The sequence below is a fragment of the Opisthorchis viverrini genome (genome assembly GCF_000715545.1).
Source record: "Opisthorchis viverrini unplaced genomic scaffold opera_v5_11, whole genome shotgun sequence".
Lineage (NCBI taxonomy): Eukaryota > Metazoa > Platyhelminthes > Trematoda > Opisthorchiida > Opisthorchiidae > Opisthorchis > Opisthorchis viverrini.
Window position 1 is genome coordinate 3,211,762 of NW_008751667.1, and position 15,530 is coordinate 3,227,291.

At 41.7% G+C, this 15,530-nt stretch overlaps 1 protein-coding gene across 1 annotated transcript in view; it reads left to right on the plus strand.

Annotated features, from left to right (window-relative positions):
- Positions 1-1,059: 1,059 nt before the first annotated feature.
- Positions 1,060-15,530, plus strand: part of T265_01093 (hypothetical protein) — a gene marked incomplete at both ends in the record, with an annotated part of 28,054 nt that continues 13,583 nt past the window's right edge. The window contains 3 exons of the mRNA XM_009165036.1: positions 1,060-1,180; positions 9,563-9,735; positions 14,056-14,130. Of these exons, the coding sequence (XP_009163300.1) occupies positions 1,134-1,180; positions 9,563-9,735; positions 14,056-14,130 (295 nt within the window). The remainder of the gene's footprint in view (positions 1,181-9,562; positions 9,736-14,055; positions 14,131-15,530) is intronic.

The following is a 15,530-nucleotide window of genomic DNA, read 5'->3' on the forward strand; positions in this document are numbered from 1 at the left end:
ACAAGTACGCCCACTGATACCTGTGGCTGTTAGGTTTTGTTCTGAATGCGATCTTATGTATTGCCACCTTCTGGCTTGCTCAGACAATCCCGTTTGTGGCGAATTTCATCAGAGTCGCCGTTAATCCCCAAGGACATTTGAGTGTTTTCCCATGATGTAATCGAAAAGGTGGAAATTTAACCCCGCTGTGCAGTAAAATTGAAGTTTTTCGAAAGTTGATCAACATTAGGATAAGTTCACAATATGATACTGGAAACAACCCCTTCACAAGAGCGCATTGAAACTGAATACGGTAATATCTGAAGCATATAGGGTATATATTCGGGCTTGAACTTGAGCCTAGTTAAATCAATTCCCGCAAATATTATACCCAAAAAGTTACTTGAGGAATACACCTCATCTGGACGTTCGACAGATTTTATTCGGTAACCATCGTTAGTAGTGACAACTATAGTGTTAACCACTGGTTTCCAAGCGATTTTTGCAAAGTTCCGTTTAGTTTATGTACTCAGAAGCCACAAATATTGTTGGTTTGATGCTTGTTTTTCAAGCCACACTTAACCAACGACAGATCAGAACTGACGTTCAGAACATGACGGCTGTCTACTTGCTTATGCAACGAAAGTGCTGTGTAGTACGTAAATACCTAAAAACTATCACACCGCTGATATACCGACCAAAAATGCAAACACAATAGATAATCAGCGCAGGGAACAGACTCATCAGATGAATCTCAAAACTCCAGATCGTTCGTGAAGCTATGCTCTACTGAACCCTACTGACCGTAGGCCATGCCAAGTAATTTCGTGCCACCACACTCAACCACGTAATTCACGTGATACTACCAATCGCCATATACGGGCTTACTGGGTCCTTTTGGAACAGGTCGGATTCATTCTCATACGTGCTGAATACTTGTGTGCACATGTGCGTGTGTGCAATCGCGTGCGTTTGTGCCTGTACACACTTTGACCCAACCAACTTACAGACGTGTACACTGACGTCCTCACACGATTGCAAGCGCACGTATACTCTAAATACCGCGTGCCGTACTGAGTTTGATCACTCCGCAAACAACCGTCTACGACAAAGTGGGGCTATTCTCGACCGGCTACCTGCCGTTTGCGTACACTATGTTGGATACTGAGCTGAATACTCAAGCCATTGCCCTTCACAATCAGTAAGTACCCTTCGCATGGTTACACAAGATCTGCACATTCTACACGGTGAATCCCAAGTTAGTCTGATGGGTAAATTGCCTATTAAAATTGGATGTCCTTAAAACAAACACCTGACAGCTTTGTTTCATTCGTTCGCTAACGTTATGCATCAACCAGTACGACAGTCCCATCTGTAACGGTAAAAAATTCATGCTTGCAAGCGAGCTGAAAATCACCACGAATCTGTTCAGGTTTCCAATGGTGCGAACTGCAGCCCTTACACGCACGTTACCTGCAATGCAAATTTATGCAGGTATTTCAACACCATTCACTGCGCAAACTTGCGATATCTGCTCACTAGGTGACGGGATGATCGAAAGCCTGTTGTGAATCTCAGGTGTCAACTGATCAGCGTCGGACAACCTCAGCTACGTGGAATTTTCTGAATCGCAGATTAGGCTTCATCTAGGCAACAGACAACGAAACTACCATTACCACTGACGCAAATTTTCTCCAACGAATCGGAGCAAGTGTATCTGCGTGTATTGCAAAGCAAGCTGTTGTTACATTCTGTGCCTTACGAACATGAATACGAAACGCACTGGATAGCAAATCGCATCGTAGACAGATGTAACGGACTGGACGCAATGAGCGCTAACGATTAAACTGGTACATGATCTCATTTATGGTGGAGCTGTCATAGAACCATTGTAAGCTCAAAATCCAAATTTCCTTATGAGACTAATCATCTGGACATCGATATCTACGACATGTGATCAGTTTGGTTTCCGTTTGTGACCACAAGTACGCCCACTGATACCTGTGGCTGTTAGGTTTTGTTCTGAATGCGATCTTATGTATTGCCACCTTCTGGCTTGCTCAGACAATCCCGTTTGTGGCGAATTTCATCAGAGTCGCCGTTAATCCCCGAGGACATTTGAGTGTTTTCCCATGATATAATCGAAAAGGTGGAAATTTAACCCCGCTGTGCAGTAAAATTGAAGTTTTTCGAAAGTTGATCAACATTAGGATAAGTTCACAATATGATACTGGAAACAGCCCCTTCACAAGAGCGCATTGAAACTGAATACGGTAATATCTGAAGCATATAGGGTATATATTCGGGCTTGAACTTGAGCCTAGTTAAATCAATTCCCGCAAATATTATACCCAAAAAGTTACTTGAGGAATACACCTCATTTGGACGTTCGACAACCTTTTATTCGGCAACCATCGTTAGTAGTGACAATTTTAGTGTTAACCACTGGTTTCCAAGCTATTTTTGCAAAGTTCCATTAAGTTTATTTACTCAGAAGCCACAAATTTTGTTGGTTTGCCTCCACTTAATGTAGAACTAGTCAAATTGTCTAGTGGTCGGGATTATATCTTAGCCTTCAAAATGCCACAAAGCTTTAAAAATTGTTAGTGAGTTTCTAAAGTATGAACTCCGCATTTGGTGTTGTAGGTCTGAAACTCGGACACCAAGAGCCGGTTAACGCCAGATCACTTGGCAGACACCGCATGACTGAAGTGTGAATGGCGTTATAGCCTCTTCTTGTGCAACGAAACTCCACTGATAATGGGCCGTCTGCTTAAACTTCTATTTTGGAAATGTTGCATTCTTTACTCTCTTTCTCTCTATTGACATACGCATTGCATACTGATGAGTCCCGACCCTTCGGGTAGCCGTGAAGAAGGAAAGTTGACAAGTGGTCTCTAGGGTTTCTCTTTCGTCTTCAAAACTGCCTGTTTACTTTCTCGGTGAACATCCTGCTAAAATGCAATGAGTGGGGAAACTGAAACCGGAACTAAGGTGGCACGCAAAGCTCATGTTCTGTATGTTCTGTGATTTGTCTTCTTGCCTGACACATGACAAATTTATTTAACACTCAAAAGCGGTCACGAGCAAAATTAGAAACAGTACATGCGTGGTGAAAATTTAGGAGCAAATGCAAGGGACTTGGCTAACTGATTCAGATGGATTACGTCAATTCAGACAAGTTTTTGGCGCCCGGTTACTCGCAAGCTAGGTCAGAGCAACGTTGCAACTCCCTGCCGTGACCGAATTTAGATCACATTTGTAAGCGGTCTGAACCGCATCAGCCGGTTTAGTGATACCAGCGGAAGACGTTGTGGCTGCCTGTCACATGATCGGATTTGGTTAAATGTGGCTTAAATATCATTGAATTAAGTTACCTTCGATTACCATGTCGGGATACCGGACTGAGTTCACGCTCTGACAAACAGTTTGGTAAAGAAAAACACTCGACTCCCTGTTCAGAAGAAAATTGTACCAAATGTGCTGGCTTAAAAAGCAAGATAAACAGGTCTGATAATGAAGTAGTTCATTTGACCGTGTCGCCCACTGACATCTGTACAACGTTTTGCCGTTTTCCTCACACATATACCTGTGAATCCAAATAAATGTACAACGAAGAGTCGCATCATGTTATAAGTTTGCGCTGTATTATCCAAAGGGATCAACTGAAGGAACACTTCGTCCGATATCATTCTGTTCCAGACTGAAAATAATCTGAACACTGAGATCTTTAGATAAGTTATACATCATCTTACGAGTGGCATGTAAACAGCCTTCATTTGTATATATTTGTAATGCACTACGCACAAGGTTGCTGAAAATCCGCCGATAGCCCACGACCGGTTTCACCCTTTTTTGGGGTTCACCAGGTAGGCGCAGTCCCCGGGTTTCCGTCAAACTTATGTTCTACTTGAAACCAAATTGCACGAAATTAGCGAATATACACTCATTCTCAAACTAATTTGGTTTTTCGAGAGACTCACCGGGAACCCACACTCACCTGAAAATCACGTGGAACATCACAAACGAGAAATTCAGCTGCGTTCCAGGTGAGTCTTTCGAAGAACTAAGTTAGTCTGCAAATGTGCGTACATTCGCTAGCCTTTACTTGTTTTCGTCAGACCATACTGGAAAGCAACCAATCAATTTATAGCAGTTCCAGTCAACTGTCACGTAGCCCCTTTGTCATGTACGTTGAAGAGGCTGGCGCGTGTGTGATCCACATATGTCGGGAGTTGAAAATAGTTTAATTGGTTCAATGGATAGGGTTAAATCTAAGAATTAAACAAACCTTGAGGAGAAAATTTCATCGAGGAGGGGCCTCGTGGAGATTTTAAAACGCAACTCCCAAAGAAGTTATGGAAAAACATGCTTGAAACCACCTACACTAAATAATCACGTGACCAAGCTGAAGATCCTGGATAATATGAAAACCGCTTTGGACTATGAGAGTCTGCGATGTGAGTGGCACTGTCAACCGAATCGCTGATTTCGGTCGTTAAGCTGTGCGTTCCCATGTCCACCATGCTATTCTTTACAAAACGGCAAGTGTGACGCTTTGTTATGTGCACGAAAAGAAAGTACACATTTGAGTCCAAAACTATTGTTTGGTCGCACAGAACGTGATGGGCTTACAAAGTAGTTAAGAGTTAAAACATTTGGGCGGCAGACCGACTCAGAGCAAAGCGAGGTGTACAAGATATATGCATGAATGTCTGAAATTGCTAGGTTTTTTATGCAGATTTCAGTCTGGAATTCGCGCCAACATGCTTTGAAAAGCCTAACGGTCACGTACATTGCTTCAACGTGTTTGAAAATCAGAAGTTATTGATTCAAACTCATGAACTTCTCGACATTGGTTTCACACGTCACTACTGGTTAACACTGTCTAATTTGCGGTGTGGTTAACTCGCCAGTTACATGCTCCACATAGCTTAACTGGATGCTGACCAGCTAACTGTGCGATGGTTTTTCAGATGAAGTCCGAGTCACCCTGTGGGATGTTCTGCAATTTCCTGCAAATTATGGAAAGAAAACTGGGAAGCTTCCTATCTGTGGTTTCTTTAGTCGGTGTGATAGTGACAATAAGAAATTTGGGACACTTACGTCATGACTTGAAATTTATTAATTCCTGTATCTTATTAAACCTGTTGTTCTCACATCCGACTTTCGAGTGATATCAACATCGTTGCAGTCTTCTTGAATATGTATCTTTTCAAGCCTCATCAAATTTAGTTTACACATTCTTCCCCTCAACTTACCCGCGATTCGAGAATCGCTTAGTCAATGATGCACTCACATCTGGGTAGTATTATAATGAGGAGATCTGTTGAAGCTGGTGCTGAAATGCTAAACAGAAACACTCGTGTGATGAAACAGTTTTATCCTCCAAAATCACTGAAAGGAAATTCAGGGTATCAAGTTACAGGTAATTCCGTAGCGATTTAATTTTGGGAGCCTGATTTAATCAAACAATCTAACAGTCGTATTCTTTGACGGAATTCCACAAACTTACTCAATTGATCCGACAATACCATTTCAAGGCTCATCAACATAAATCAGTTCTTTGTTTACTCAGGTCAAAACGTGATCGATGTCCGGCAAAGCTGTCGAGCAAACAATACCTGTAATTCACAGATTTTCTATTTTGAATCACCTGACCTGTCGACTGCATTTCCACCAACAGTGGAATATTCGTTCAGTCGGCTGATCTGATTGATTGTCGGTTCACGAAGTTGATGTCCTGCTATGGTTAATGCATTTTTAGTGCTTGAGCTGGCATACAGTATAAATCACACAGGTCTTGTTGTGCACTGTTGTCGGACTTAGTCAAATTTGTTTCCTAGAGACCCTCTTATCAGCTTACAAACCTTGGACGTTTATATTCCTCATCTTACAAATACAGCCACCAAAAGTGTATCTAGCAAAACTGACTGTCTGATTGTGAACCACTTATTTCAGCGCCAGTTACAAGTTGATAGTGGTATGTCTGTCGCGTATTCTTAGACTGTTTAATCATAATCACGTCGCCAGAAAGAGTACTGGACAATACCAGTGACTTGATACCACCTGAAAGGATTTTAAAGGCCTTCATCCTACGGCGTCGCTGGTTAGATTTTTCTGCCGCAGGTGCCTACTGCAATGCGAACCACCTGTGAGGTACGGTCACAATGACCTTTTCTTCCATGAAGAGTTTAAAATTTTCTTAGATGAAACTACTCACAAGGTTGCTGAATACTCTTCGACAGCCCACGACCGGTTTCGCCCTTCCACTTTGGGCTCATCAGGTAGGCACAGTCCCCGAGTTCCCGTCAACCTTATGTTCTACTTGAACCCAAATTGAACTGTTTTCGAGAAATACACTAATTTACAAATCAATTTGGTTTTCATGACAGACTCGACTTAATCTCTCGTTTATTATATTTTACAACTAAATGGCCTGCACACAGGCCGCTTCATGTTTCTTTTGGCACGATATTCGAGATGTCGCAGTATATTTTCACATAGGAAACCACTCACAAGTTTGCTGAAAACTCTTCGACAGCCCACGACCGGTTTCGCCCTTCTTGGGGCTCATCAGGTAGGCGCAGTCCCCGAGATAACCGTGGAAACCCACAAGACGATGTTGCCCTCTCACCTGCAACACAACACGAAAATCCTCTACCGTAACAAAATCGCCGCCTTGAAGTTAGGCAGGTTTTGGGCTCGAAGGATGTGTAACATTCCAAGAAGATACATGGGTTGGGCTTGTACGATTTCATCCACAAAAAGTGGTGGTTAAACAAACTAAACACGGTGAATGACGCATAGGAACCTTGTCTGATTTTTGGACATTGTTTCAAGTACAATTAACAATCGGCTAAAGACTGCCTGAACCCCATAACCTCACAACGAAGGTAGACGGTTATCAGACAAGGTAAGGTTGGCAAGTACATTGGGTATTTACAAGTGAAGTTGACAAATTTGCGGCCCCAAATCCGATTAATGCCGCTGCTGCCCCATGTCCATAGAATTTTTACGAATCTCGGGAAGTGTGTGGAATAACCCCAATGTGGCTAACCGGAAAGTGGAGAACAGTCCATAGGAATATTGCTTGCTCACAACCGATGACTGACTGAGGGACCGGCTGGTTGGATTGCAACAGGAAAGTCCCTCGGGACTGTTGAGGTGTGGGCTACCAAGTAACCTATTTGACTTCGTACCGGAACTGGCAGAATCGCTGAAAGTAGCTCCAGTGCTCAACAATATGGACAGTCACACTTCGCACTAAACCTCACCAAATTATATTGCTATAATGTGAATTGAAACAAAAGGACCAGAAAGTGTACTTGCACCTTGTTTGAGACGACTAGTTAGTGGTTCTGATGAAGTGGGTCTGGTGGGTTCCGAAGACCGCTTGTATTGGATCACACCAGAAAGGTCATCCGAAATGGAAACCAGATGTCTTTCCCAATCCCCATGGGGACAAACAACATAAGTCTAGGTGGGTGAATATCACTTCACAAGACAAATATTACTTAGTGGAGACTACACAGTGCCATCACCCCAAACATTATGAGCTAATCTTCGAGGAGAGAATTAACACAAATCCCTCAGGGATTCTGTGGGAATATCAGTTCAGTTTAGGCAGTTCTCCTGAACAGAAATGTGAATGTGAATGGTGAAAGCTTAGAGGGAGATACCCTGAGTTGTGCATGAAAGCATTCAACCGAAAACAGGTTTCAGGTTAGAAAACAACTAAATCAAATTAAATTATTAATTTATTAATTCAAATTAAATTAAACTTTAGATCAATTTTTTCTTACCACCAGCGCTTAAAGCTATATGCTGAATTGCTACATTATGTAACGTGTTCTTACAGATAGTAGGCAGTTTTAGGGACCGAAATAATTTTTTTTCGAATATTGCTTTATCAGAAATCTTGTGGGTTATTTCCACAGATCCTGCTATGGGATTAAGTTGGTGCAACGGAATCGGGGGCCAGAGTGACTTTCAAAAATTGACCACAGTTAAAAATCACTATAGAAATTACAAATCACTATTAACCTAGGTGCAATGGACGAAGTGATATAAGCGGATAAAATACTTGTAACGGTAGAAACCCAAAAAGTTTGTGAACCATATCAGAAAAAGGTAAAATAGATACCAACTCGGTTTCTGATGACCTATTTGACAGAATTCTCCACAGGCCTGGAGTTTCCATCATTCTTGCACAGCAGGCGAAGTATTGATTTGCTCTACGCTAATTTACAAGTGCCCGCCAAAAGTATGCTCGCACGGTGCTTCAATAAAACGTCAGGCTGAATCCCTAAAGTAAACTTTTCCCCGGAAAGGCTGTTAGAACCTCGTTACACATGACCAGATGTCTTTAGTACATTTTAGTAAGTCCTGTTGATTCAGTTTACTGTGGGTTTTATGCTCGTACGGCAAATTTTCGAGGGTTAGGAATGCGCAATGTGATAACGCAAAACGAGCGGATTTGGCCCAGTTTGCCAAATGCACGCTGCCTTGTAGTGATTAATTGAATGTGCCAACGTCCGGTAATGTCGAATTCCGTGATCTCGAATGATCAGCTGACGCGTCGTGAGGATGTATTCTTCGTCCTCACAGCTTTCGAACGTGGCCTTGTAACTGACACTTTCAAGGATGTACTATCGGTAAGCCCTATCTTCGTATCAGTGCGTACTTAAGGCGAACAGTAACCCGAGTTTGTGCGGTAACTCCCCAAAAAATTACTGGAACTGTCTTCGCCTGTTCTCAGGAACATAATATCCGGAACTCAACATCAGACCTGAAAACCTCATGGGCTCAAACAGCACATACAGCCATAACTTAATCCAAATTTTGCCCGAACACTCAACCCTCCGTAAAATGCATACAGACGGTCAATATTAGAGCAAGCGTGGGGCTGTTTTATAAACCATATTTCTAAGGTTAACATACTCGGTAGTTTTTTTCATTCCAGAATGGTAATAGTAGATCTACAAACTCTCTTTCCTGTCCATTGCAAAGCAACTTGCGTCGAAAAATACCAATAACAAGGCTGACTGCGGCCAACGCATATAGGGAAGCACATAAGTGCGTGAGAATAGTACGGACAGAGGATTTCAGGGACTTTAGAAGTAAATCAACACGTTGGCTAAATTTGATGGCTACAAGGCAATCATACTTGAAAGCAGTCAGAACTAAAATTTCCCCACCAAAACTAGTCGAGTTACTCATTTATTTTAACCAACTTAGAGATTATTTTTGCAGTGACAAATAGAAGGCAATCGATGTACTTTTAGCGAAGAATTTCTATCCCATCAAATCTAAGAAACAAACGGCTGGTAAGCTCGCCATCTAATCAAGTTTTTTCTACCATAGTCCAGTGGCTTCGCCAAATTTCTCTTTTCTTGTGTCAGCACATTCTAAAAAATCGAGGATAAAAATCACCTTTAACAATACGGTTTTTCCACGACTTTCACAGTCTTTTTTCCCTAGCTGGGTCCGCCTTTTGCCGAGTGTCATGGTCACCGAATGTACCAAGTATTTTGTAGAATTCAGTTTGGATTTCTTCATCAAGCGGTTATGTCTACTTCAGATTTCGTGAGAAACACGGAAGCCCACCTCTTGCCTACGATGCGAAGTTGGCCCAAACAGCTCAGAATTGGGCAGAACAACTGGCACAGACCAAGTGCATGCGGCACAGCGATATGGACACTTACGGAGAAAACTTGGCCTACAAAGGAGCGTGGGAGAATGCTACTATCACGGGTGAGTCTTCCGGAATCGTTTCACATGCGTGTGCGCCGTGTCTACAAAAATTGGCAATCCTTTTGCGTACAGATTATAGGAAGCTGGTGGTAATCGATTATTGGAGCAAGAAAGATACAGTGATCTAGTGAGCTTGCTGTTGAAACGGACTTATTTCTAAACCGTTTTAGGGAATTTTTATGACGACGCTTTTCTATGTATTCACTAAAAAGATTATCGTTATAATAAACAGAATATTCTACTGTTATTACTCTGAACTGTTCGTGATTTTGCCAAAAACTTCTAGAAAGGCCACAACCTGTTTAGGCTTGTCAGATTGGCGTTGTCCCCAGCAGTGAGAGATTGTCTCATTCTACTCGACTCAGAAACAAAGGAAATTTCAATGAACCTCACAACGGAGTCTTGAGATATCCTGTGTACTGACACTATCCAAAAGAATATCTGTATGCTGTTGAATATGAAGGACTTCTTTGACTCTCCAGCTTCAGTAATTCCAACATTCACATGAAAAAATCTGGCTACGAACAGAAATTTTAATCGATTCATTCAAAACAAAGGGACCAGGTGATTCAAACTACCGATACCACTGAACGAATTTTGTGGAATTCGGTGACCCCACTGTCTGCACAATACTAAGACAGGGTTTCCAGCAACTAGCTATTTCTAATCAAAGTTTTCCTCTGAAAAGTCTAGCTAATGAAGAAATCCTTTTCAAAGTACCAGTTCCAACAATCTACTAACGAGGTTAGAGCCGGATGTTTGGGAAACCAATCAAGTTTTTGTGTTTGTCACTACAAATAAGCTAAACGTTCATTCAAAAAGATTTTGGTACCAGAGAGGTGGCAGGCACTTTTCGAAAATGAAGTCAAGTTTGAGTCTGCTTTTTCGATTCAGACGCCAACTTTATTTTACGATGCGCAGTCAGTGAATGAAATGTAGTAGAAACTGCATAGGCAAGTGCTTGCATATCATTCACATCGGCTAATCCCCAAGTTACTCAAGGTTCCCAGGTGATCGCCAGAAATCTCACCCCAACAGAGTCTATTGAGGTGGGTTAATGTTTTTCCTTGGTAATTCAGACGGCGATGTCCTCTGTGGTCAAGTCTACCTGAGATCCTCAACGAGATCTCTACCAATTTCGGCTACGATATCCAGAACCTCAGCTTTAAAACGGAAATTTTTGGGAGCGAAAATTAGGAGTACCCGAAACCGTGGATTTTGTTGTGACTTAAATTCGGTAATAGTAATGAGAACTGAATGATGCTGAACTGCACCCCGTTTTCAATAAACTCACCGTTAAAACGAAAACCCGTTGGTCTCAGTGATATCAACATAACAAAGACCTTCCAGAATCAGGTACAAAAAGACAAGTTTTGTCAACGATTTTGCTGTTTGATCCCATTGTGCACTTTGTGTTCAATGGTGATCACAAAGGTCTGTCCCGAACAAATTAGCTTCGCAGTCAGTCATACCCAAAAAACACTGCGACAGATAGCTGCATAGAACGGTAGCCTTGACGTCAATCGGGAGTGTGCCTGTAACAGTATAAATCACTGACAACGAACGCGTTTAGGCAGGTTTCATTTATTTACACACTAGACACGAGGTAATGAATTTACGGCAGTGAGCGGGGAAGTGTGAGAACAGTTGCTCGCACGGCTGAACCGCGATATTTGGTAAACGAACAAAAAAACAGTTTGGCCGGTTGCTATTACCCATAAAACAAGCATATTACTCCACTTTCTCACCCTACTTTCCGATGTATCGCCAGTTTGACAGTTTGGAACGTAAAGGAGTCTAGACCACCGCAATGTTTCAGTTTCACCTTCCGAACACACAACCTCAGTCTGTGATGGGACTAAAGTGTAAAGAATCACTACCGCGCTGCGGTGGATCCATCCAAACTTGCAGGACCAGAGAAGTAAAGTCCAACAAGACCGGCTGGTTTGAAAAATGGAATGACGTTAGTTTTGTATTTTTATTAGTGTAACCAATATTCTGATTCAGAGCGGTCGAAACCTAGTAGAAACGAACAAATCAGAAATAATACCACTCAAGTAGTTTTGTTCATCTCCTTAAAATAAGAGGTCAAATCTCGATGCTCAGCTGCACACCAAAACACTGGTAATATCAATGTAGTTGATCAAGAGGCACTTTGCAAACACGGTGCCTAGATCAGCTAGCAAACCGTGACAACGTACGCAACATAATTTGCTGGGATCCTCCCTAGCTTTAGCTAGACACTCGGGTAAAGCTGTACCGAATCTCGGGTTTGTAATGGTCTTCAACTGGGATTGATGTCTCAAGGCCATTTTTGAGCATCAGGTGAAATAATGTCTAGACTAATGGAACATTAGCTTAAGATGACAAAACGCGCAAGAAAGATGAATACTCGCTGGTGTTCTGGTTGTTTTGGAGGTAGTCATGTGGGTTTATTTCCGAATTCCGTCAATCTTTTCTAGTGTTTGAACGTCAGCTGAGATATATACACTGGTAAATGCATAGTTTCAGCTAAAATCAGTATTAATCTGTGACTCAACAGTATCTAAACCGAATGTATTGTTTACTACTGAACGAAATGAAGTGGAGCCGCCGGCAAAAGTGCATTCCTGATGGAATTAAAAGTAAGTGAGGTTATTTCTATCAAGCAGTAAAACTAAGTATACCTTAGAGGCATAATAAAGGTAAGTTTGACTCTCACAACACCACATCGTTTGATTTCAATGCGTTACTGGGTTGATTTGTTGAGGAACTGTGGGTCAATTCTCTAATGAATACCAACATATGATAGCTTTGAAGGAAGAGCAAGGTAACTCAAACCCTCTTGTGCCTACAATAACAGTATTATTCCCTCCCACAGAGGACACTGACACTATGGCGGGTACACGCTAGTACTGGTTTATTTCCCTGTCATTTGGGTGTAGATCCCCTTGAGATAACCAACCACCCGACGTGCTAGGAACTTCGGCATGTACTAATACCCGTCGCATCACACGAATGACAACTTTACAGTCGCAAAAAGAAGCTATCACGACGTTGTCAGCCGCCCTTCCGGTTCCTTAAGATGAATACCTCTAGTTGTAGAAATTTAAAAATACAAGAATGGGAAAAAAGGCTCACAGTACCAGTGAATCCTCCGACAAGTTCGTAATGAACTATTTGGCCATCAAGTAGAACCTCTATGTAGCTTTTGCGAGTCATAGTACAGACACGCAAAATGCAATACAAAGTTCACCTTGTTCTACAAGCAACCCGTATTGATCCAACGTTGTTTGCAACATCTTTTGCAATTTCATGACTCTTACCGAGAAACCACAAGTTTATCCCAATCGGGTCAGCTGTGGCAAATTTGTCCATTACCTCAAGGCCATTCATGCTGAGTTAAAGCGCTGATAAAGATGGGACAATAAGAACTGTTTGATTTCAGTAGATTTGTCGATTGTAGAATGAGATTTTCAAACGAATGGATGGAAGTTACTCAACGAGCTCCAAAACGCGTGAGTTTTGCAGTCCAGTGACTCGGTTGTATCATCATCAGCTCTTGTGTTAGATAGCGGCTGATCTGCCAAAGTTGTTGGATTTATTTCTGGCAGGATTGTGCTGTTTTTTTCCGTGAAAACTGCTATGTGCTGAAGAACTGGCACGCACGTCTTGAATAATTGTCCAAAGATGAGTGTCACACCAGCTGTGGGCAAATAAACTCTCAGGAAGGTCTGTCCTCTGTAAAGACTTGCCTTTTATCAGTGTCACCAAATGACTGAAAACTTATGGGGCCTTCAAATAATGGGTGATCGCAAAAAAGGTCAGGATATTGGGACCTTTAAAAACATTTAATTATTGATGCAGTACAGTTCAAAATAAATTTAAAAGATGGTCAGCATTAACACATCCTGTCTAAATTCTACAGGAGAACAACACCAAATTGGATAGAATAAAAGTTATGAAAAGAATGAATGATCCGTCAAAAAACACAGAAAACAACGGTCCATCTGGCGACTAATTTTTATCACTGACTTGTGTGGACTAAAAAAACATCGTATAATCTCGCGATAAATTGTGTAGACGTAATATACTACTCATAAGGCTCCTGAAAGCACTTGGACAACCCACGCTAATTTTGTCTACACATGTATCGCGATATCTCAAATATCGTACCAAATGAAACATAAGGTGGCCCGCTGCAGTACATTCAGTAACTTAAAAACATCATAAACGAGCAATTCACCTGGGTTCCAGCTGAGTCTCCAGTCAAAACCAAATTAGTATGCAAAGGAGTGTATTTCGCTAATCGCTGTCTCTCCTTTCTTCTTCACTTCACAGCAGAAGAAGCTACAAAGTCCTGGTATGCGCAAGGGGATTATCATGACTTCAATGAAGGTTTTACCTACGAGACAAGTAAGTTTCCTTTGTGTCGTTGAGCAAAGACCTTTGGAAGATGAATGAATGAAAGATGCCAACGTCCTACCTCATAGGGTAGAATGTTTTAATATCAATTAATGGGTTTCTAGTGCGATGGAATTTCTTTGAATTATTAATGAAGTGTGCAGGGTAACTGATAGAAGTTAGAATTGTGAATCGATGGAAAAAACACCTAAGGAAAAATGTGTGTACATGCTTGAAATGACCCGGAAGTAAATTCATTCAAATAACGTGTATAAAATTTGTCCTTTTTGGGGCAAAAAAGAGTTGCAAGTGGAGTGAAATTTTTGTGAATTTTAGAAATAACCAGATGGAAAGCTTTCATCAAAGTTGACAGCAACCGAACGATTTGTAGCTCATTCGACTAAAGTCAGCGCATAAATCAGTTCGGGAAGAGAGAACACGCACCAGCATGTCAGCATGAATCTTCCGAAAAAAAGCTTTCACGAGAGTGATGCCTTGTGTTTCACCTTGAGATCTCCAAAAATACTCATTGCGGTTACTGCCGCGGGAAGTATCACTCTCCGAAGCAGGACCACCTCCCTTCAAATGATGTTAGGGAATCTCATCAGGCCAAGCCTAACCTGGGGACTTTTTGCGGACTTCGTATTGGTGTGCTCACTTGCCCACCACTTGCCCACCCCTTAAACTGTGATATTAGAGTCAACTTTGGTTTCAGGAGGCCTCACCGATCAGCAATTATGAAACTGGACACACCAAAGACAAGCGCCCGCATGCGTAAATGCATGCATGGGACAGCACCCAAAATTCATTCCAACTGACCTGTGTAACAATAGGTATCGAGGTGTTCTTATTGTATAGTTAAGTGGATAACCCTCACTCTTCAGAAATATCTGTTATATGTGAAGGATAGCTGAGATTTCGAGAAAAACTCTCATTTTCACACATATTCGGTTTTACCAGGACACTCAAGTAAATTCCAGCTGGATATTTCACGTATTATGATCCTCCTCAGCAGGCTGCCTTGTGGTTCAGCTGGCACGATATTTTCAATATCGCAGCCTTGTGGTCAAGAGGCACGATATTTTCAATATCGCAATACAAAGCTGTCTAGACGTAACATATTACTCATAAGGTTGCTGAATAGGGGCACCATAAACTTTTGACTCAGTTGCATATAAGTGAGCCTCATATCAGAACCAGATTCGCGGGCAAATGAGAGCGGTTGTCGAAGTCTGCCTAATTTGACAGAAACTAAATGGCTCCAAGAAAAGCGAGACTAATAGAAGAGTTTTCAGCAACCATGAAAGTTTTGCGCTGTGTTCAAATCTCTGATATTGTCACAAAAGTTCTCATTTGTACCGAGTTCATCCTTCGTCCCAGAGAGCTCCTAGGTTTGGAAATCAAATAATATC